Source organism: Gobius niger, assembly GCF_951799975.1.
Source record: "Gobius niger genome assembly, chromosome: 3".
Lineage (NCBI taxonomy): Eukaryota > Metazoa > Chordata > Actinopteri > Gobiiformes > Gobiidae > Gobius > Gobius niger.
Genome location: NC_136854.1, coordinates 22,333,730 through 22,356,101, shown reverse-complemented (window position 1 = coordinate 22,356,101; position 22,372 = coordinate 22,333,730). Strand labels below are relative to the sequence as shown.

General features: G+C 41.9%; 2 protein-coding genes across 2 annotated transcripts in view; one reads left to right on the top strand and one right to left on the bottom strand.

The window, feature by feature from the left end:
* Window positions 1-8,790, top strand: part of pcdh7a (protocadherin 7a) — a 53,352-nt gene extending 44,562 nt beyond the window's left edge. The window contains exons 4-5 of the mRNA XM_079553089.1: window positions 5,289-5,490; window positions 6,993-8,790. Coding sequence (XP_079409215.1) covers window positions 5,289-5,490; window positions 6,993-7,516 — 726 coding nt within the window. The 3' untranslated portion in view covers window positions 7,517-8,790. The remainder of the gene's footprint in view (window positions 1-5,288; window positions 5,491-6,992) is intronic.
* Window positions 8,791-17,695: 8,905 nt separating this feature from the next.
* Window positions 17,696-22,372, bottom strand: part of crmp1 (collapsin response mediator protein 1) — a 15,271-nt gene continuing 10,594 nt past the window's right edge. The window contains exons 10-14 of the mRNA XM_079553091.1: window positions 21,182-21,323; window positions 20,932-21,102; window positions 20,221-20,400; window positions 18,840-19,005; window positions 17,696-18,752 (exon numbers count right to left, since the gene is read on the bottom strand). Of these exons, the coding sequence (XP_079409217.1) occupies window positions 18,661-18,752; window positions 18,840-19,005; window positions 20,221-20,400; window positions 20,932-21,102; window positions 21,182-21,323 (751 nt within the window). The 3' untranslated portion in view covers window positions 17,696-18,660. The remainder of the gene's footprint in view (window positions 18,753-18,839; window positions 19,006-20,220; window positions 20,401-20,931; window positions 21,103-21,181; window positions 21,324-22,372) is intronic.

The window sequence follows — 22,372 nt, the reverse complement described above, 5'->3', positions numbered from 1 at the left end:
GTATCTCAGCATTCAGCACATATCACAAATACTTGGTCATCTGTCTTAATTGCGACAGCTCAAGCAAATAATAGAAAGCTCGTTTACACAGGCGCGCACACAAACAAAACACACTTTGTGAATCGAGTGAAAAACATCAATTGCAGGATGAAGGCGGGGAAGAAAATTGAGGTAGGCACAAAAGAGGCAATCTTAAAAGTTAACAAAAACATCCACGCATTAAATGAGAAGGCAAGAAAACGTCAGAGAAATACTACAATTTTGGGAAAGCTCAATGCGGGGAATTAAAGTAGCACATACATGCCTTTTTCACCAAGAATATGTCATCATCCTTGCTGGGACATAGATTGCTGTAATCAACTAGGAACTAGTGCACTACACTATACTACTATACTACAGTATAGTATTCTGACCTACTTAATATCTAAATGCGCTAAGATTCTGACACAGCTGCGGTAATTCATTCATTCATAGCCTCGCACTTATCCTCATTAGGACATTAGTGGTTGCTATCCCAGCACTCCTGACAATTACCAGTTAATTGCACTGTTAAAGACCGTCAGCTAATCTCACACTGCCACTGTGGGCAATTCACTTGTTCTCAATGTGTGTATGTTTAGATACACACAGTGGAAACAAAGCGCAGTAAGTCAGTTTCCTATGGCTGGGTATCGATCACATTCACATGACCTTCTTAGAGTAAGATATGAATGCTGTGCCCACAGTGAATCCCTGCAGAGTTGGAGTTAAGGAAGAAGTTTGCATGCAGTGTGAGGAAAGGGAATAGGTTGTAGTGGAGTTCTGGGTCAATAAAGCCTGTGTGGCAAAGACTAGAGACCCATAATGAGGTCAAGGACAAAGTATTGATTGGGACGTCATAAAGCTGTGAGGGGAAGGTGGATGGAAAGAGGGAGTCGAGCTACAACTGCAATATTTATATTTGCATCGAAACAACCTCACACTATACTGTCTATTATTCCCAGACTTCCCTATCCACGCACATGCTCCAGCTTTTCTGGGGGGATCCCGAGGTGTCCCCAGGCCATCTAAGAGACATACTGTCCAACATGTCCTGGGTCTTTCCGGGGGCCTCCTCCGAGTAGGTCCTCCTCTCGGCGGGAAGGAGTAGCGGTTCTACTCTGAGCTCCACCCTTGTGACTGAACTCCTACCCTATCTCTAAGGGTGCGCCCAGCCACCCTGCGAGGGAAACCCATTTCGATCGCTTGTATCCGCTATTTTGTCCTTTCGGTCATTACCCAGATCTCATGACTATAGACGAGAGTAGGAATGTAGATCAATCGGTAAATCAAGAGCTTTGTCCCTGACTCAGCTCCCTCTTCACCACAACAGTCCGATACAGCGACTGTATCGCTGCTGATGCTACACCGATCCATCTGTCGATCTTACGTCCCAAAATCCATTCAGACACTGGAAGACCACGCAAACGCCATACAAGAAGGTTTGTGAATCAAACCCAGGATCGTCTTGCTTTGTAGGGAGAGCGTTAACCACTCAGCCACTGCTCCGCAGAGTAATGCGTATGTAACCGTGCATACTTTAATGGTAGCAATATGTGTCAGCAGAAGTAGTGGTGGCAGTAGTAGCAGTAGTTGTTGTAGCAATAGAGGTATGAGCAACAGTGGCTCAGATGTTAGAAGGGGTCACCTTATAACTGACCCACTTAGGGTTGGCAGTGAGAATCCTGGATCCCGCAGGTGCACACTGTCATTGTATCCTTTGGCAAGACACTTCACTCACCTTGTGGTGTGAAGGGGTGAGAGGTTCCTTGAGTGTGTAATATAGGTGGAAACACATTATGTATAAATTGAGGCTATTAAACCTTTAATGGTAGGCGAAATGTGTAACATTTGAGACATACTTTTGTTAAGGAATGGGCAAAATCATGTTTTCTGTATCTGTCATTGACAGAAGATTCTGAGGTAAATTGAATTGGATGGATTCATGCTGGAACCAATAGTCTGTAAAAGAAGGTGCATGTAGCAACTAGCACCAAGCCTCAGATATTAGAAAACTCACTACTGTCAGTCAAAGCATGCCCCATGATGATACGCTCTGGATTTACATTCATATGGTAATCCCCAAACCCTCAATCCTAATCTCATTCACTCGTGGAATTGTTTTTATTCCCTCAATAAACTGCTAGACATATGTATCACCGTAAATCCCCAGTGATGACACAGAGGCAAAACGAATGATTTTTTTCTTTTTTATTATTATTATTATAAGAGAGACAACATCAAAATATGTGCATATAAGGTTTAGTGTTTTGGCAATACAGTGAAATGGGGAAAACTAGAAGTCCTTTGAGGACAGGGCAGCCCACGACAAAATGATATTAATTTGTCATAATCTCAGTGATATCCAACCAAAACCAACGAACAATTCTTAGAATCCTTGCTGCCATGGCCCTTAGGTGGAGAACCTTTCATGACAGTATAGCTAGCTCAAAAGTGGTGTGACCCACCGGGAAACATCCCGACCTTCCTGGTTACCTAGCACGCCATTGGTTGATCCAATTCACAACAACTTGGTGATGTAGCTAAGCTGAATTGACCCAAGGGTCTCTGGTTCTAGCTCCACTTTAAGGCAATAGTTAAGTTAATAAGGCGAAACTGGCTTCGGTTAAACAGAAGGTCATACTATGCAGGTGTGGGACAAATGGTAATAGATTATTTATTAGGTTTGCGATGATCCTGTGCAATTGAGCCGCTTTTAAAGCTTCTCCATAAGTGGAAAAAAAGGCTGCACTGTTTTCCATGTAAAATAGACTATATTTACCTTGTTTCTTAAAATCCACGATTCTTATATATGCAATATGTCAGTAGGTTTGGGACATTCTTTATGTGCTTTTGGTCGGGTTTGGTCACGGATAACCGTGAGAGAGCTTATGCAGACAATGACACACATATTTACATACACTCAGGACCATTTAGATTCAAAACTCACCTATCAGTGCTGACAAAAGCTGTGCCCAACTGTTGCCAACTCTCCTCATGCTTGTTTCACATTCTTTGTCATATCCTATCCCCCTGTTGTGAGCCACAGCAGCAGGAATGAGGGAAAGAGGTTGAATCATCTCAATGTTAGCGATTGCTCTAAAAATACCTAGTCGGCTATAGAAAGTTAAGAAGGCACTAACAAGAAGCTCTTCCTAGATCTGCTGCCTTCCTACTTCAACTCTAATACGTTTCACCACAGCATTGTTTGTACCCACACTCCCCCGCTGTCACACTAACTCTCCTTCAACTGTTAAGAGGTGGCACCAGGAGGAAGCTCTTAGTTCATTTTCCCTTCTGTCTAATTGAGCTGCTTGTGTACCTCTGCGCTCCTGTCTTGTTGTACTTCATTACATACACTTAAAAATGTTGCGCACGTAAAGAAGGTGCCGTTTGCTAAAGCAGCCCCTCAAAATGCAGCTCAATTGAATTAAAGCAAAATGTTGCCAATCGTATGACATTTTGGAAATATGAATTTATCAACGGGTCTCTAATGTGAGTCTACTATGCAGTCTGTTTCAAAGCAGATCTAAATGAACCGGACGGTAGCTTCCCCAGATACATTAATGGAAGAGATTGGAGGGGTGTTGTATAGAAATAGGCTTCCCAGTGCAGAGTGGTCCCTCCAGGCGAGATGGAGTCATTTAAGTCTCTCTGATATTCTCCCTGCACGCTCTTATTATGGACATTCCTCTGTGAATTTTTTTTCGTCTCCTACTCATCAAAAAGGCCCGGACTAACTAGATGTGGTGATATGTACTTGTAGATCACAGCAGGTTGTTAACAGTCTTCCTCACAGCGTTGACTAAAGGAGTAGTAGGGGGGATGTCAGCAGAGGTAGTATTTATTAACAACTTGCACACCCTGCCTACTGTTACAAGCGTTTAAATTTTGACATTTCAAAGGAGTCTGGTGGGCCTTAGAAGTCAGCCGAAGGCTTGTGAGCTCTAGGTGTTTTAGGCGGAGAGAAGTCTTTTTTTAATATTTTGTCATGAAATGTGATATTATGGAACCCTCATTGTTTGTGTGTTCCCTGTTCCCGTGTGGTCTCTGTGGGTGCCCTGTCTTCCCCCCATCATCCATATATATCATTTTAGGTGTATTGGTTGTTTAGGCCAGCAAATAATTGGTCACTGTTGTGTATAGCTCAAATGTTATATCAGATAATATAATTTCCGCCTCAACAGTCTCCAATTATCGGTGCTTAGAACCAGTACTCTGCTATTGGAATAGCTAGTTTGAAGTAGAGATGCACCAATCCAGCTTTTTTGATAGGCTACCGATATTGACACCGATACTGGGGTTTGAGTGGCTGCCAATGATCTGATATTTACCAATACCAAGAGACTTTCTTAAAAGTGTCTTTGAATTGACTCTTTTCTCTCCAAGTCCTATTTTATTGTCATGATGTTACAGATCAATTATCAATTATATCTATTGACAAACTAATGGATAAACATATTATTAACATTAAACAAGGATCACTGGACTTTTCTACACTTAATATCCTTGGGTATATGACAGGCTTTAGGCTGGCCTACCTTAATATAAACAACTCACATGAAGTGATCTGATCATTACAAATACGTTAGATCAGTTTTTTCTTAAACTAAAATACAAACACTTGGCTTCAGCAGTAGTTATTTTACTGTATTAAGCTTCTTTAGGTATTTCAACCATAGTTTCTTACCCAGCCTTGATTAGTTTTCGATAGCATTAGCATGCTCCTGCTTGCTTTAGCATGCTATTGCTAGTGCGGTATTTTACGCGGCAATCAAAAGTACATTTGCGGAGGTTAAAGCTAAATCTTACAAGTTTCAAGAACAGATTATTTTGAAACTAAAATTTTAGCCGAACTGAACGGAGCTGTGCATATGATTTATTTCCCATCTGCAGCAGATGTTTGAACCTAGGTCACTCTGCTTATGTGGCACACACCAAACGACCGGACTGCACAGCTGTAGCGGGCGACAGTCCAAACAGAAAATAAATAACGCTGATTTGGACAGAGTTTTGTAAACACCAACCCGAAAATCCTGCTGCATTAATCCTTTAACCAGGATTAAACCTTTAAACAAAAACTTCTGTGATTGGTTCCTGACTATATCATTGTAGCTGCTAAACACATAATCAAGTTGAACAGATAATCTTTACCACATCTTTGCCCACCACCCCTGCATATGTGCCTAATCCCTCCGATTTAGCAGCTCAGATTAGGAGTCCTGGATGATTAAACCCATATTGTGTTTGTATGTTTTCCTCCCCTGCAGGGTACCCTCCGGCGGGTGACCTTCTCCGTGGTTAGCCAGGCCCAAGATGGCGGCTGCTATGACAGTGGACTGGAGGACTCGGAGACACCCAGCAGCAAGAGTTCGTCGGGGCCAAGACTCGGAGCACTGCCTCTGCCTGAAGAGGGCTACGAGCGGACAACTCCGGAGGGCAGTGTGGGCGAAGAGGAGCATGTGGAGAACGGTCAGAGCAGTCACACACACGGCGCAAAATAAACAGCCAATAAAGCTCTTTTGGCATCATTTGGTATGGCTGTGGGGAAGCTTACAGTTACAGTGTATTTATAGAGAGCGGGTTGAACACCTTTATAAAACAATTGTCTGGGGAGTGTTCTCCTTCCCTCTCTGACCAAAATACGCATTTAGAGAAAGTGCTACATTTTGCTCCACATGGATTTGTTTTAATATTTTCCCTTGATAAATGGCACTCTCTCAAATACTCACTTTGCTTGAATTCCAAGATCAACTGAGTTTTTTCTTGTGCAGTTTACAATACATAGTTGTATCTACTGATTAATTGTGCACATGTCGGTAATCTCCTTTTTCATTAGCTGTAAATCATCTTTATTTGATATTGACGTTTCTTTCCCTGCATATTTTAAGTTTTAATTAATTTTCGTGTTAACCTCCTGTTTCTAAGTAGCTGTTCCGTTTTGATTTTTACAGTTAACAACCGACATTTCTGTCTGAAAAATGATTTTAAGAACGCTTTGTGCACAATAGTGCTTCATGTGACCATGAACTATGTGACCATGAACCAAAGCCTTTCCTTGCAAAGCTGAAATGACATTCTTTATTATTCCTGATTCTTTATATAACAGTTGTCAAGGTTGCACTGACCTTGTTGTGGTGGCAAACTGTACTTCTACAGAACTGCTCTCAGTTTATTGCAATTTTTCACTCATATGTGAAAACCTTTAAGATGTTTAGCCCTTTAATAAGTTCTGGTCACGGTTTGATGGAGAGGTAGATTGAACTGAGAATTCATTGTGCTAGCTCCAATTATGTTGAAGAATTATTTGCCCGTTTGATTTCACATGCATTTATCTGAGCTACAGAGTGTCGGAAATTGAATAAGCTATGCTTTAGAATTATATAGTGAGGTATATTCCATTAAGGCAGTAAAATATCTCTGTTGCCATAAAAAAGTGGAGTTATTTTTTGAGAACCTGAAAAATGCAAAGTGTTCTTGCGTGGTATAGAAATGAGTCTCATCTATCAGCTGTTTTGATTTATGAACAAAAGACTTACCCTTTGACATTTAGCCCCCCAGTTCACTCACTGTGGCCTCAAGTGGCTCAATAATCTTTTAAGCTTTTTCTCTCGGGACCTACAATTACCCTACGGCATAAACAAGAAAGATTCAAAACTGTTCTTCAAATTACTGATAATGGCCATTATGTTTAAATTGTTTGGTGAACCTCACCTTTAAACTTTTCGTGTGAGCACATACGATTTTGAGGTGGTCAGCAATATCCAGAAAGCTGTGACATGCACATTTTCTTGCTTGCACACCATATATGCTGTTCTTCAGAGAAGGGGGTTGGGTAGTTAGGTACAAGTAGGATTCTATCTTTAGCACATTTACCCAAACAGTTATTTTCCAGAACCTGATTTAGTTAAGAATTCCCCACCTCTGTATCTCTCCTGGCTCATTTGAGTTCACAAATCTTTCTTTCTCATTAGATGCCCGACAGCTGCCAGATGTGGCCCTCACCGGGAAGTGCACCAGGGAGTGTGATGAGTTTGGTCACTCGGACACCTGCTGGATGCCCGTGCGCTCCTCGCCCCGTCGACCACGGCACGGTAGCGACCCCCCGCGGCTCTCCACTTTTGCACCAGGGGACGACAACAACAACCTCCGCGGCAACAACCACCACGAGAGCGACAGCGAGAGCAGTGCGGGCAGCTCAGAGCCCGGTGTGGTGGTCAGCGCAGAAGGCCAGCGGTTACCCCTGGCGAACGGCGACCCCCTCGGCACGCTAGGCAACCGCAACATGGGCGACCACAACCGTAACCTTCTCAACCGCAAGATGACTTCAGCCTCGTACGACACGTTCAGCAGTGCTGGCTTCGGGAGGCGCCAACCAGGGGATGATGAAGCCGGGGAGAGCCAGGAAGCACCGGAGGTCATACCCTTAACCCGAACAGGGGGGGACTACAAGACCACGTCCTGCCTCACACTGTCCCGGAGAGAGGTGTACCTGTGACAAGCTGCCCAGCCAAGCACCTGCAACTACCACTTTACTGAAGAGCGAGGATTAAGACATTAAAGCTTGTAAACACCATTTTGGGAAGCCTTTAAAAGCTGTGAACATGTCAGAGATGAAAGCCTTTTTTTCATGTATCAAATTGAACCTTTGGATTCTAACCAATATTTATAGGCACTTACACTTAAGGAGGCGGAAAATGGACTAACCTGAGCTACCTTTCGTAAGATTTTTCTTTTTTTTAACTACTGACTGCTCACAGGCAATGATCCTATCAGTGTCTGTGGAGGTGGACAACTCCGTCTTCTTTAAAGCAGAATCCAGTGCATGTCTGACCCTGTGAAACAGGGGAAACACAGATTGTGGGTAAACCCCAAAGCTTTGAAAGCATCATACGAAAACAATATGCCAGTTTTGGATGAGGTCCACATCACCAAGGTCTTATTAAGTAAAAATAGAAGAACACCACTTTGATAGCAGCGTTTTGGGTGGTACTTCTTACAAAAACAACATCTTTCTATTGCCTAATCAACCTTTTTTTGCTACAAACTGGGAAAGTGGAACAATCAGTAGTACAACTCCCCAGAGAATGAAGTCATAAGTACTGGACGAAAATAGCAACAAAGTGAGCTTGCTGTACAGTTAACTACACAAAATAATGTGCTGATCCGAGAAAATCAGGTATCTTTGGAAAACACAACAGACTCCAAGCAAACTGCTACAATGTGAATAGATTCATTTTTGTACTTTGAGCAAGGACACAAGGTTCCCCATAGTGTCAGTGCTAAGCGTATTTTGTTTTGGCCTTCTCGATTGGCCAGTATGTACATATGTGTGTAATAGATCACATCTTCCATTGACTCACACACCAGACTGTGCGTGCTACTCCAGTCACTGGTAGTACATGCTCGACGCCTACACAGACATGAGTACTCACTTAAGCATGCAAATACAGTCACGTTACGCAAGGCAACAGATGATGGTTTTAAAGTGTGCGTTAAACTTTGGAGAGAAAATCCAGCAATCCCGAATAACATTATGACAAGGGGGAGTGAATGACAAATGGCCTCTTGATCATGGCACCTGTTCGCGAGTGAGAGATATTTTAGGTGGCGAGTGAACTCACGGATTGGAAATGGTGGAACATATTTGAAAGATTTAGGAGCAGAAATGTCATTGCAAGATATTCGGGTCAAACCGTCTCCAAAATTGCAACAGTGAACAATTAATGATCAACATGACAGAACACTCTTGCAGAGTTTTCCATGGTATGTAATGGTTTTAGAATCAAGATTAAAGAGACATAAAGGAGGGAGAGTGGCTGGTACAAACAGGGTATTCATGCAATTAGAGGCTTGGTCCGGCTCCTGAACCTAGTCAATAAAATATGAATTCCAGATTTGTCTCAATTCAAATTGCTCTTAACCTTAAAGCAGTGCTAAGTAGCTCCCCCTAGAGCCCCTAGAGGCCATGAGCACCACTGCAGGTGTTGTAGCATGTTACGTTTTTTTACTCATTAATTGTCCTTGAGAGTAAATACTACGCTTACAGAAAAGACAAAGGGAGAGAGGGATATTGTACATCCAATTACACAATGGAGATAATTTTTTCTCAAACTTGGCTGTAGGTTAAGTGGCGCTAGCCCACAGTTAGATTTGTCTGTTAGCCTGTTAGCTTCTTCTTCGTGATTCTATTAGTGTGTATTGGGGCCTCCGACCCGGTGCAGGAAAGCTGCAATTGTGGTTTTCTGGCCAGAGACACCAGGGGGCGATGAAAGACCCCCCAATCATCCAATCAACACTTGTATCACACCCAGAGGGACTATGAAAAGGATTTATTGAGGTAGTTACTTAGTACTGCTTTAAATGGGCATGTCATTGGTCCGCCCCCGGCAAAGCTAAGAGTCCGTGCCATCCCCAACCACCACGTCCGGACCAACAAATGTAAACAACAAATTGTGTGGACGTTCCCCTGACAAGCTCCTCCAGGCAATGTCATGGTAACACATCAGAATCAACCCATCAGTGCTCGCCAGTTGATCATAATGTTATGCCCTATTGCTGTGTCTTCAAGTATATTACGCACACTGACTTACATGCATACATTAGGACACGAGAAGAAACCAGATCCTCACTTTGTTCACCCCCATGCGTGTGTGTGCTGCCATACTCTGGACATATTGCCTAATTAAAACTAACTCAAGCATTTTTGCCTGCTACCCTCCGGCTAATATTTAAACATGAAATGTATTTAAATAATTACTCATCTCTCTGACTGATATGTGGGGCTTCATTAAAGGGAATTCCAATGACATCTTGTGTATGTAATGACATGCTGATACTATGTGCTACTCTGCATAGTGTAAGTAGGACTCATAGAGAAACCAAATCTAGAAAAAAAAATTGAAAACCTGCATGAAAGAACTCCCCCCCCCCCCCCCCCCCCCCCACCGCCACCACCTTCCCCCTCCTCTTTTTTACACCGCCTTTTGGATACAGTCCCTCGCCTATTTAGAAAACACTGTAAGCTATTTGGAGACGGTGATGGCAGCAAGAGAGTGGAATCCTTAACTTTTCCGCCACAAAAGAGTGCACTGTGGAGGGTTGCTACGGGCGACCGAACACAATGTTGTCAGCACAAAGTTGGAGCCATGACCCTCTTTCACCAGGCACGCCCAGACTGCTGCTCCTGACTGCTGGAGATAACATGCTCCCTCAGATTTCGCCCTTCCCAGCAGCCACAGACAAACTCCGCCGCGCTGCACTGGTGGAGGCGGAGGTGCGGATCCAGGCCATTCTTATTCTCGTCATCAGCGTGTGGTTCAGGAGTGTGATAGAGGATAATAGGGTTAGTTTGTCCCCGTGGTCTTAACCAGTTTCCTTTTCTCATGTAACTCCTCTCAACTTCCTTAATGTGTGAGAAATGAGAAACTGAGCTATAGAATGCCCGTAAAAATAAAAATAAAAAAGTGTCTTGTTTTGCATTTCCTGGTTGTTTTAGATCAGGTGGTAAACATGACTGTTTTTTTTTGTTTTTTTTGTTTTCTTGCTACACACTGATGCAAAAGACTCAGGAAAATTGAGCGACAATGTGCAAGGCAATAGAAGAATAGTGGGCAAAGCTTGCTTCTATTTATTTAGTTTGTGTCGTCCAGGAATTGTAGTAGAGATGTTCAAATATCGTTGCCTGCTGGACTGGGGTTGGAGATCTTCCATCTTCAGGAGCTTTGACTCGCTCTGGTAGTCAAATGTAAGAGTCTGGGAGTTGTCATTTCACAACAACAGCAAGAAGAAGCTTCTGAAGGTCCCCGTTCTGTATTTCACAATGGTGAGGTATTTTATGGGGAGATTCAATACTGAAAGTTCTCCAAACAATGTACAAATTTCTATCCAGACAAAAATAGACAGTTTGTCCACTATTCTTGTATTGTCTTTATGTTCAGCCTATTACTACAAAATTGTAATCCAGGGCATTCTAATTGTTACATAAATTGCTGCTTGGTGGTCCCAAATACACTGGAAGACAGACAGCCTGGACAAGTTACATGTTTTTTGTTGTTGTCTTTTTTTCTTTTCTTTTCATTGGCTGGTTATGCTGTATGTATGAGCCTACTTTGTATATACAGTACCTTAAGGACACACTCTACTGATATACTCTCTTAGCCTTCATTAGCTCCAAAAAAAAAAGGCTCGCTCCCGGTCCAACGCGGCTGCTTTACTGAGCACTCTCAACTTGACGGACTTTGAGAAGAGAACAGTGACAAACAATCAGCAACAATCTAGCAGGGTATGGATGGACTATGACTGTCTGGGCCGATGAAAGATTTTTTGGAGAACTACTATTAAAAAAAAAAGAAGAAGAAGTCAGTTCGGGATTAGAGACTCACCCTCGCAGCCCTGCCTCCGAACAAGTGGCAGAGATTTTATTTCATACACTGCTGTTTTATGGCAGTCCCCATTACAGCACCTTTTTTGAAACACTCCTGAAGCAGAACTCCTGTATATGAACCTGTGTGGGCGTGTGTAACTTTTTTTGTACTTGCACGTTTAAATATGTTTCGGTCTACTACTGCAAAACAGAGAGGGGAGACAGACAGTGACACCAATGATGCGCCATGTGCGCCAATCAAGACTGCTTCTTTTTTTTTTAAACAGGACACTGAGGACATGGTGAGTCTGTCGTCCCCCCCCCCCCCCTTTTACGCTGTTATCAACTAATAGCCATGTACAGATTTAAAACTACACTGTAGAAACCAGGCAAATGGAACCAGAACAAGACTTATGGCATGCTTACAAAATCTGCACTTGAGAAAAATGAGAAAAAGTGTTTGTTTTATACTAGGCTGGCTGAGATTTTCCTTTGTTTTGTTTTTTAATTTATTTTTCGTTTTGTTTGGTTTCGCTGAATCTTTACTGTATTTACATTATGAACTAATCGCATTTGCTATGACAAAGAAGGACGAGGTCTTGGTGAATGGTTTGGTATGAAGATGACCCATGTTAAAAGTTTGACATTAAAAACGGCAAACATATCTGTGTCTGGCAAGTTTTTAAGAACAACAAACGGCACTGTAATGGATAATTTGTAACATTTCTATATGCAAATAAAAGGGGAAAAAAAGTATTGTATCATTTATTGGTTGTATATGTTCTGGAAAACAAGTACACGTCTGACATGATGCACTATCTGGTAAATGTTGAGCTTTATGCGGAGATTGTGTGAGGTGTTCCCTGCAAAGATTACTGTGAAGGACTCCAATGTCAAACGTCCCCTTCTCCCCCTCCTCCACTGGTATACAATAGTGCCACCATGAGGCTATCTGGCAGTATTGCAGGGTTGTTGTTGTTTTTTGTGAGGCACTGCAGATGATTAGAGAAACTTTTTAAATTTAAAGATATCACTTTGAAACTTTTGCTGTAGATCACTGGCATAAATATGAGATAAAACGATATTGCAAGTCTAAAAATAAGGCCTTTTATGCCTAAAAAGGCCCAAAATGTCCCATCTTTTCGGCGACGCAATCTGAATAACAGATTGAACCCATGTATGGTTTTATTTTGTTGACATATTAGTGATATTATTTAAGACCTTTTAGACGAGATTTTGGATCTCTTGTTAAATAAGCTAAGTTGTTTTTTTGTTTTTTTGTTGTTGTTGTTTTTGGACAAATCTGTAAAAAATTAACTTTCACCTCGTTTTTTAAATTCAAAACTCAATAAATCAGGCTTGGAATTAGCTTTTTTTATCCCTCTGATAAAGTCTTCAAAATAGGTGTACAGTAGGCGCTACCGACGTGGAGATATTGTCGCCACAATGGGAGGGGAAAATGGATGTTTGAGTTGAATCAGTGCAATATTTCAACATATTATTGTGATGATTAGGTATATGTTTTGTTTAGGTGAAAGCTTAGAGACCTGCAGTGTCTCCCGTTAAATAAAAACTTGCCTTGTATCAGAAGTAAGTGGTAAGACACCAGGGGGAGATGAAAGACCCCCCCAATCATCCCATCCCACTTGTATTGCTTTAATGTATTGCTTTGTATTTCTTTAACTGCTGTAATCATTTGGTGGCCAACAACAAAAATAGAAACAGCAATAAATACATACGTGAATCTTCACTGCACCAACCCAGAGTTGGGATTAAACTGTCCACAGACAAACGCTCTACCCACTGAGAGTTGTCTCATATTCACTCATTTCTATTAACATCACAAAAGGAGTATATTGATAAATATTCAATTTTAGCTGATAGAAAATGAACTGCCAAATGTGCCTTATTTGATTAGGTTTCTCACTGATGTCATTAACATTCCCCCAGGGGCAGCTTTCAAAAAATACAATCATTAAGTCGCACAATAAAGGATATTAGCAGCCCACTTTGAAACATCAAACCTATCTGATGAATCAAGCGCTAGACAGGAGTTATCTCCGAGTGGCAGTTATTGTGAAAGCTTTGGTAAATAAATCACTTTGTTGTGGCAGGTGAATGGGCACAAAGTTGTCTGCGGTGCAAAAAAGAATGTCAGATTCTTTGAACTCTTAATTAAATTCTGGGCCTGAGACCTGGTGCGATTGATTTTTAAGTGGATAGAGGAAATCGTTGAAGGGAGGCATATGGGGGAATAAATCCCACAATCTTAGCCTCAGTGCACTGTGCTCAGTATATCAAATGGACTTTTGAGTTGTGAGATGCTTTCATGGATTTTAAAAGATTTCTTTTTTTTTTCTTTTTTTTTGTGAATGCTGCTGCCTCCATTTTCCCATCCTGCCTTCAGAGGAACTCAAGGTGTCAAAGTGAAAACATGCAGTTGAATAAACAATGAGATTTTCAAATGAATTCCGGGAAATGCAACACTAAAAGTTGATTCATTCCTTCAAACACTTCTTTTTTTTTAATTCGAGCTATAGGCCTACTGCGTAACCCAGAAAAGAGAATGAGATAAAAAAGCTTGTCTCCATGGAGATCAGGGTTGCTAGGTATCAGTGGCCAAACCTTCCCAAAGAAAAAGATGAGGGAAAAAACAACACCCCAAAAGACATACTTCCTACGTATTTAACTTGTTTACAGAGTCACAGTGCTCCCTCAATGATGCAAGACCTCCTTCTCTCATTGAACAAACACCTTGAAATTGAGGTTTTGTCTGTTGAAATAGTGTATTTAACATGGAACAGCACAGCCAAAACCAGCAGATTACTGTGGACCTGGCAACCCGACGGAAGTGATAACAAATATACCATTCAAAACTACTTTGTAACACTGAGCACTGTAAATGGACATTACATACTCACAGTGGGTCAATTGTGGGTCCCAGAGTTACACCATTTCAGTACTTTAAAAAACAAAAGACACAATATATGTTTGGAAATATATTTTTTACATCTTCTCATATACTAAATTTCCCCTAGTTGGTTGTCCAGTGTCTAACAGAGAATACGGCACCGCAAATCAGATCCCGTCATATAGCGCAGCTCAGGGTAAACCTTAGCTGTAGGTGAGGTGTAAACATCCTGCGCCTGTAAAGCCGAGCGGCGGGGGCTTGGTTGATCCTGCCTGTGTCTCTGCGGGCTGTCATTTCTGTCTCTTCATCTCTTCATGGTCACTGCAGCCTGAACTCATCAAAGCTCTGCCGTCACTCAAAGCTGCAGCACAACATCCATACATTTTATAAAGCAGCTTTTCCTCGTATCCTTTATCCCTGTATTGAGCCAATGCAATTTGTTTACAGTATGGATCAGATAATGATTAGAATGCAGGGTAAATTGTGGGTGTTTCTTGATTAGATATCAAATTATATATATTGCAACAAAGATAAAAAATACTATGTGCATTCAACAATTACAAATATGTATCTACTACTGTTACCGTAAACTTTATAAATGAAAACTATCCAAAGACAATATAGTCCTTAGTTTGTTGCTGATCTTTCATTCATTTTGAAGTGGAAGTCTGGGCCACTGGACTATACCAGTGCACTTCTTTTTTTCTTCAACTTTGTTTCAATGAAAGTGCTCATATATACCTCAATGTGTGTGAGTCAGCATCTTGAACCAGTCCCAAGCTTAAATAAAAGGGCTGCATAAAGCATAATGCAATGTAGACCACATGGTAAGTATAGCTAATCACTGAAGTGCATTCATATGTAGCCTCTTCATAACAAAGGCACTGGACACAGTTGCAGTATTCACAGAGGACTTGTTAACAGTGGGACAACAGCTGTTTTACTCATCTCTCTCAGTGTCACCGATCGTGCATTAGCTCCGAGCAGCAGCCACCTCTGCGTTGGCACCTGTTTAGCCCTGGGTCCTCACAAAAACACATCATCCTCGTATGTTCTGTTTTGCACTTCAGAGGTGCACAGTCCCCTGCACTCGCACCAGTGAAGTGTGGGACGCTCCGGCACAGGGCTTTGGTGTATAGTCTCTGAACAGATGGCACGGACACATCCAGGTCTGAGTCGGTCCCTCTGAGCCCACAGAGGAGGGCAGACACTTTATTTGTTTGTGAACACAGGAGAGTGAAAGGTACTGGTGGTATAACATACAATCAAAACCAGAATGTTACTTTTTATATCTGAAAAATGTTCTAAATTAATAAAATGAATACATTTAGATAAAATTGAAACCCTTAAACACTATGCGGATTATGAAATAATGTGTTCCTCAACACAATATACACTAATAGCACACAAAAAGGGCTTAAAGCTGAACCTTAATTAGGCTGATCAACCTGCCACTGCTTAAAGACAAACCTAACGTTTTCCTCAGGAGGCAGCATAAATTAAATTTTGAACAAAGTCAGTTTTCCTGTGAGGAATCTCTTTGGAACAAGAAATAGCGGCCTCTGCCAGATGAAACATGAGAACCAGCTGCAGTAAATTGGCTGTTTATTCTCAGAGGCGTGAATGAAAGTAAACACTCCACTGGGACTCTGCATGTGTTTGTGATACTACGGCTAATGACACACATATCGCGATGGCATTTTTAGGGCCCCTAATAAGCCAACAGTCTGCGGTAAACATTACTTTGTCACACTCTTGTCAAGGTAAGACCCAGTTTGAGTCCGGCAGTACCGCAGTCGGCTATAATAGCCTGTGTATAGCTCAATAATTGAGCTATACTCCTCTTGATATGAGTTAGCTACAAAAATAATGAATAGATTTTTTTTCACTGTCAGACATGAAACCAGAATTACCTCTTATTTTTCTTTGGTCAATTAGAATTTTAAAAAGTATTTCTATTTGTCAAATTCAAGAAGAAAGACAGATAGAATTTTCTACACAATTTTGTAGTACTTTTTACAAAGTCAAACATTTACATACACTAAGATTTCTATACCTTTAAAAAAAAATTGGGAAAGCCCAGATGACGGGAAGCACGAGTCTGGTTCATCTTTGAAGCACAAGTCTGGTTCATCTTTGGGTGCAGTTTCAAGACACTTCAAGGTGCCACGTTCATTGGTTCAATCAATGATAGTTCAAACAAAGCCTTCTTTCTGATCTGTATGATGTCAAGTCATCATACAGATCAGAAAGAAGGCGGGTTCTGTGTCCCAGAAATGAACTTGCTGTGGTCTGAAATGTGAACATCAACCCAAGAACAAAATGCAAAAGACCTGGTGAAGATGCTGAACCTGGTAGGAGTCATCATCCACAGTGAAACAAGTACTGTACCGACATGGGCTGACAGGGAGAAGCCCTTACTCCAAAAGAAACATGAAAAAGACAGATTGGAGTTTGCCAATAAAAAAGGATAAAGACTTTAATTTGGGAAATATATATATATATATTGGCCATAATGACCATCGACACGTTTGGAGGAAAAAGGGGGAATCTTGCAAACCTGAGAACACCAGCCCAACTTTGAAATACGGGGGTGGCAGCATCATGCTGTGGGGTTGTTTTGCTGTGGGAGGGACTGGTGCACTTCACAAAATAGATGACATCATGAGGAATGAACACTATTTGGAAATATTGGAGCAACATCTTAAGACATCAGCCAGGAAGTTCAAGCTTGGGTGCAAATGGGTCTTCCAAATGGACAATTCTCAAAGCATATGGCCAATACTGGTTACAAAGTGGCTTATGGAAAACCAAGTCAATGTTTTGAAGTCCTGATCTCAATCTAGTTGAAACTACGCCCTGTTGCCGTGAGGGCGCAGGTTCAGGTCCCACCCTCTGGGGACAAAGAGGGCGACCTCCACTTTCCTCCCGACCTCCATCCGCCTGCTGAATAAATGACTGTGTGGACCTTGGTCTATTTTTTTAATGTATTTATTATTGCTGTATGTTGTTGAATGTCTGTGGATGTACTGTTTTTATCGGGCCCATACTGGCACTTCTCCTGCAAATGAAGTTCCTAACGGATAAATAAAGTGAATTTGATTTGATTTGATTTGAAATGTATGGGCAGAGCTGAAAAGGCATGTGTACGCAAGGTGACCTACAAATGTGTCTCAGGTACACCAGTTCTGTTTGGAGGAATGGACCAAAACCCCTGCCAACTATTGTGAGAAGCTTGTGGAAGAAAATCCAAGTGTATGTAAACATCTGGTTCTCACTGTATGTCCATGATTCATTCACTATGCAGTTATAGTGGTAATGTTGGTCTATTTCCTATTTAAATCAAACAGGAAGAACCAAGATTAATGTCTTTATTGATCATTTTTGAATCCACTCAAGACACCAGACAAACAGCATAAAAGGTAAAAGCATCATAAACACTAAAAGCGCCTAACCAGATAAGTATAAAACTCCAGTGTGGTTGTTTTAAAGAGAAGCTGTGTCATTTGGACAAGCAAATTATGGCAAGTCGGTATATGAAAAAAAAAAAAAAACTATAAGCACATCTGCTCCTGTCGGAAAACACAGACACGATAAAGTATTCCGCAGAAAGAGCAATTTGGAAATCCATCTCACAGAGTACGACATGTATTTGTTTCCACCGTTATCCGCTTGAGTCATACCTAAGGAGGCATTATAAATAGATTTGCATAATGTTACAGACGATAGAAAGAAAGTTGCATTGCTTATTAACCTTCACAGCAGCGTTGAAATAAATAAACTTTCGCCCCGTAGACAGATATATGCATAATGCTGAAGCAGACAGTCAATGCAACGGTCTTGTGCTGATGAATACCAATGCGCTCCGTCTCTTTCTAGTGTTTCTCTATAGCTAGAAGTGCAACACCAACAAGTCCATGCAAAATGCAGCAAAAACACACGCACTTTTGATGCGGAAGGAGCACCGTGTTGTTGCTGACTTTACAGTGAGAGATTAAGAGTAGATGCATCAAGAGTCATGCTTAAAGCTAAAGGGCGTGGTTTACTATAATAGGCTAGTTACAGTTAGTGCAGTATTAACGACACATGTGGCTTGAATGATCTGTGTGAGATTGCCCACTTTATATGTCAGTGATTGTAAATTACACGCAGGGTGAACAGGTTTGAAGTGTGCTTCTCCTCAGTGACCATGAACACAAGGCAAGTCGCATAAACCTAATGTTCTAAAAAAAAAAAAAGAGAGTGATTGCTTGAACTAAAACTACAAAGGTTTTCAACCATAAAACGCTAACTTCACAGTGACAGTCGTACGCTTGCACTCACACGCACGCACGCACACAAAACAAAACAAAAATCCTCTTTCCATTTAACCGAGGTTGGAGATGTTGGAGCGGCCACCAGGGGGTGCTACAATGCGGTGGCCCGATCTTCGCGGGATATAGTCATCCGCCTGAGCCCCTGCAAAGCAAATAAAACGCATTTCAATTCACTCTGCTTTTTGCCATAGGCCTATACGTGATTTTGAGTGAGTACAGGGGTCCCTACCTGATAGGCTGAAGTTGGACTGGTGAAGGTTGCGTACAGGCGGCGGTTGGTTCGTAGTGGGAGAGGTTTTGGCCGAAGGAGCTGGAGTCATATATTTGGGTGTGAGTGGCACTTCATAGACAGGACCGTCATACATCCCACGAGCAACGCCCTGCGTGTTGTTCACCTGCGCAAAAATGATGGAGCACAAACAAAAATATATCATATAATATAATAACAATAATAATAATAATAATAATAATAATATCACAAACAGCACCACTACAATTCTTAGCAATTGAGTGGGTCTGCCAATGCTGTATAGGGTCTGAATCTGTTATTTGGGGTGTTAAACTAATTTTGGGTCGTGGCCCGAAATTCAGCTCCCAAGGCGGGTCACAGGCCACATATAATGTAAGCAGGAAAATACTAACATTTTTCCAATAAATAAAGAATAATTATGAGCTGTGATTTGGTCAAAGCCCCAACTTGACTGTTGCCTAATCAATAACAACGGCTTACGCTTGTATTGCACTTTACATGTCTGTGTCACAAGTTTCTCAAGGTAGCAATTATTCATTGACTCCACACTTGGTGGTGGTAAGCTGTTATTGAAGCCACAGCCGCTCTGGGGCAGACTGTCCACTTACCATGTGGCTACAATGTGTTGTTCATATTCTGATCTCTCATTATGTCAGTGCCCTCTGCTGGACACGTGTGGAAATCTTTCCTTTTCTTTAATTCAAGCTGCCCCCTAGTGGCTGGAATAAGCATTCGGGTAATTCTTTAAAAAATCATAACTCCGCACAGGAATGGGCGAGAGACTTACTTTTTTTTTTTTTTACATACTCTGGAATTTATGCTCTACAGGACAGGGGCCGGATTAAATCCTCTTGCGGGCCAGATCTGGCCCATTGCCTGCATATTTGACACCCCTGTGTTATGTCATCATGTGAGTAATACAAGACGCTCCTAATGTCCAGCTCGATACAGAAAATGCCTTTAGTCAACATCTCCATGGAAACAAGCAGGAGACGTCCCGCTCTCAGAAAAAGTCTCATTAAGCCACTCGGGGCGAACACACTGTTTGGTCATTCATAGAAAAAATATATCTGTAGGCTAATACAATAAATGCTTGGGTAAAATGTCACGCGGTGTGGCTTTAAGAAAAAATATGAAACTCTTAACCCCAACCCCCAAACGTCAAAATAGAGATGAAAACAAGGATGAAAATACAACCAAAAAAAAGCACTGGTATTTCGGTAAAGCCAAACTGGAGGAAATGCGCTGGGTCAAGGCGATGGGGTAAGTGGTAAAATATGGGTTCAATACCAGTGCTATGTATATAAAATAAAAAAAATAGGTACAAACTTTCAAAACACATTCACAGTTTTCACAATACCTGGTTCCTGAACTTTATGCGCTGGTAGGCCAGGTCAGGGAAAGGCTTGCGGGGAATGAATCGCCCTGTGCCCTGCTGAGCCTCTATTATTCCATCCTCGCACACCACCCGACCTTGACAGAGGACCAATGCTGGACCCCCGCGGCACTCCAGGCCCTCAAAGATGTTGTACTCCGAGGCCTGTGTTAGAGGGGATAAGCAGCGCAGACTGAGGACATTGCTATGGAAATGGAAATTACGGCAGAACAAAGATGAACTGCTTTATCTTCCCCCCACCACCATTTTACAACGCTGATAACATGCAGCATCTGGGGTCCCTTCATCAAACGGCTTAAAGAAGGAGACGGGGCAGTTAAGAAAATGGGGGTGAATGAGTGAAAGGCGTGCAGAGCTGGAGCAGTGAGTTTAGGGGGATGGGACAGAGGAGGTGGAGGGTTGAGGGGCATAATCCCTCAAAGCTGCACCACTCTGGGATAGAACATTTGAGAGAGCACAGACAGGATGTATTAACTACTGTCAGTGTTCTGAGTCAGGCTGAAGTTTTTTTTGTTTTTTTTTATTGAATTATTACTTTAGACCAAGCGTAAGAAAAGCGAGTTTATGCTTTTGCAGCAAAAAATCTATATACAGTTCACTTTTACCCTCAGTCACTTTTCTGCCAGTATTGCATTTTATAGTATAGAGACGAATCACATTTTATCAAGCCCTCACCGACTGCTGCTGTTTGGCCATGATTGTCTTGATTCGGTTCGGGTCCCAGATGACGATATCAGCATCAGAGCCCACTGTGATCCGGCCTTTCCGCGGGTACAGGTTGAAGATTTTGGCAGCGTTTGTGGATGTGACAGCCACAAACTGGTTCTCGTCCATTTTCCCGAATGCCTGAAAGATATCAGAGACAAAACAAGAGAGAAAATATAGACAGAAGGCAGGGAAGAAAAACAAAACAAAAACAACTCACCACAGCCTTGTCCCACACAAAACCCATTCTCTCCTCCACTCCGTTGGTTCCTTCTGGGATCAGGGTGAAGTTTTCTTTCCCAATGGCTTTTTGGGCCAGGCTGTAAGCACAGTGGGCACTTCCTACAACTTGGAGGTCCCCACTGAAAAATGTATTAAAAATAAATGATAAATAAGATGATAGTTTGATAGTTTGCTTGTGATGAACTCTGTGATATCATTAGTACTGAGACTGACATTTGTAAGAATCACTGCAGCTTTTGCGTCAAAAGATGCTTATCTGTTTTAGCCACTGGGTGTCCCTAAAGAGCATGTGCATTAAAAGTACAAGTCCTGTCTGGGCCTAGGGCAAACAGTCTTCTGCGGCAGAGTGGTGCAACAACCCTGCAGTACAGGCCTTTGAAGCACTAACTAAATCGTAAAGGATAAATGTTTTATGAAGAGCCCTCTGCAGACATTATCTTATTATGTACAAGACAGGGGGGTTGTCATGACCAGAATTAATGTCTTACTTTGCTTTGTTAATTAAAGCCATTTATCTGATGGTTTACAGTGGTGAGTGCTATTAATTAACGGGTTTTACTGCTGCGTCTTAGAAACAAAGCTTAAAATAGAGCCATTATTCCCAGTAGAAACTCCGAGACAACAGCGGTGTCACCACACTTGAGTGACACAAAAGAACCTCCTGAAAGGCAGGAGCAGGAGGCAGGTGTGGAGGAGACAGTAAAGGCGTACAAGAGAGGCGGAGGAGGAACGTGGTATCCACGGCAACAGATGATGAAGGACTGTAGTTCTGGAGCTATTTATGGAATTGAGGACAGTCAAAAGTGAGTAGCAGATGTTAGGTGTATGTGAGCAAAACTGCAGGTGAACTTACTTCACCTTGGCCCTAAGACTTAAGGCTTAAGTCAATGCTTTCACACTTGGTGCTACCTAAACTAGGACTAACTCAGGTCTAAACTAGGACTAACCCAAATAGTCCATGGGCCAAACCCCAAAATCTGGCAAATCGGTACCGAAAAGGTGGCAAAGGCTATCGTTGATTTTTACGTAGGTCCATGTCTGAGGTTTATATTTTTGTATGATAGCCTTTTCAGAGTTACAGCTTTATCATAGTTTTCAGCTGTTGAAGTGAACCACCCCCATGTCAAAAAAGTCGCTTTTGACACTGGTCCATATTTTGGTTTAGGCC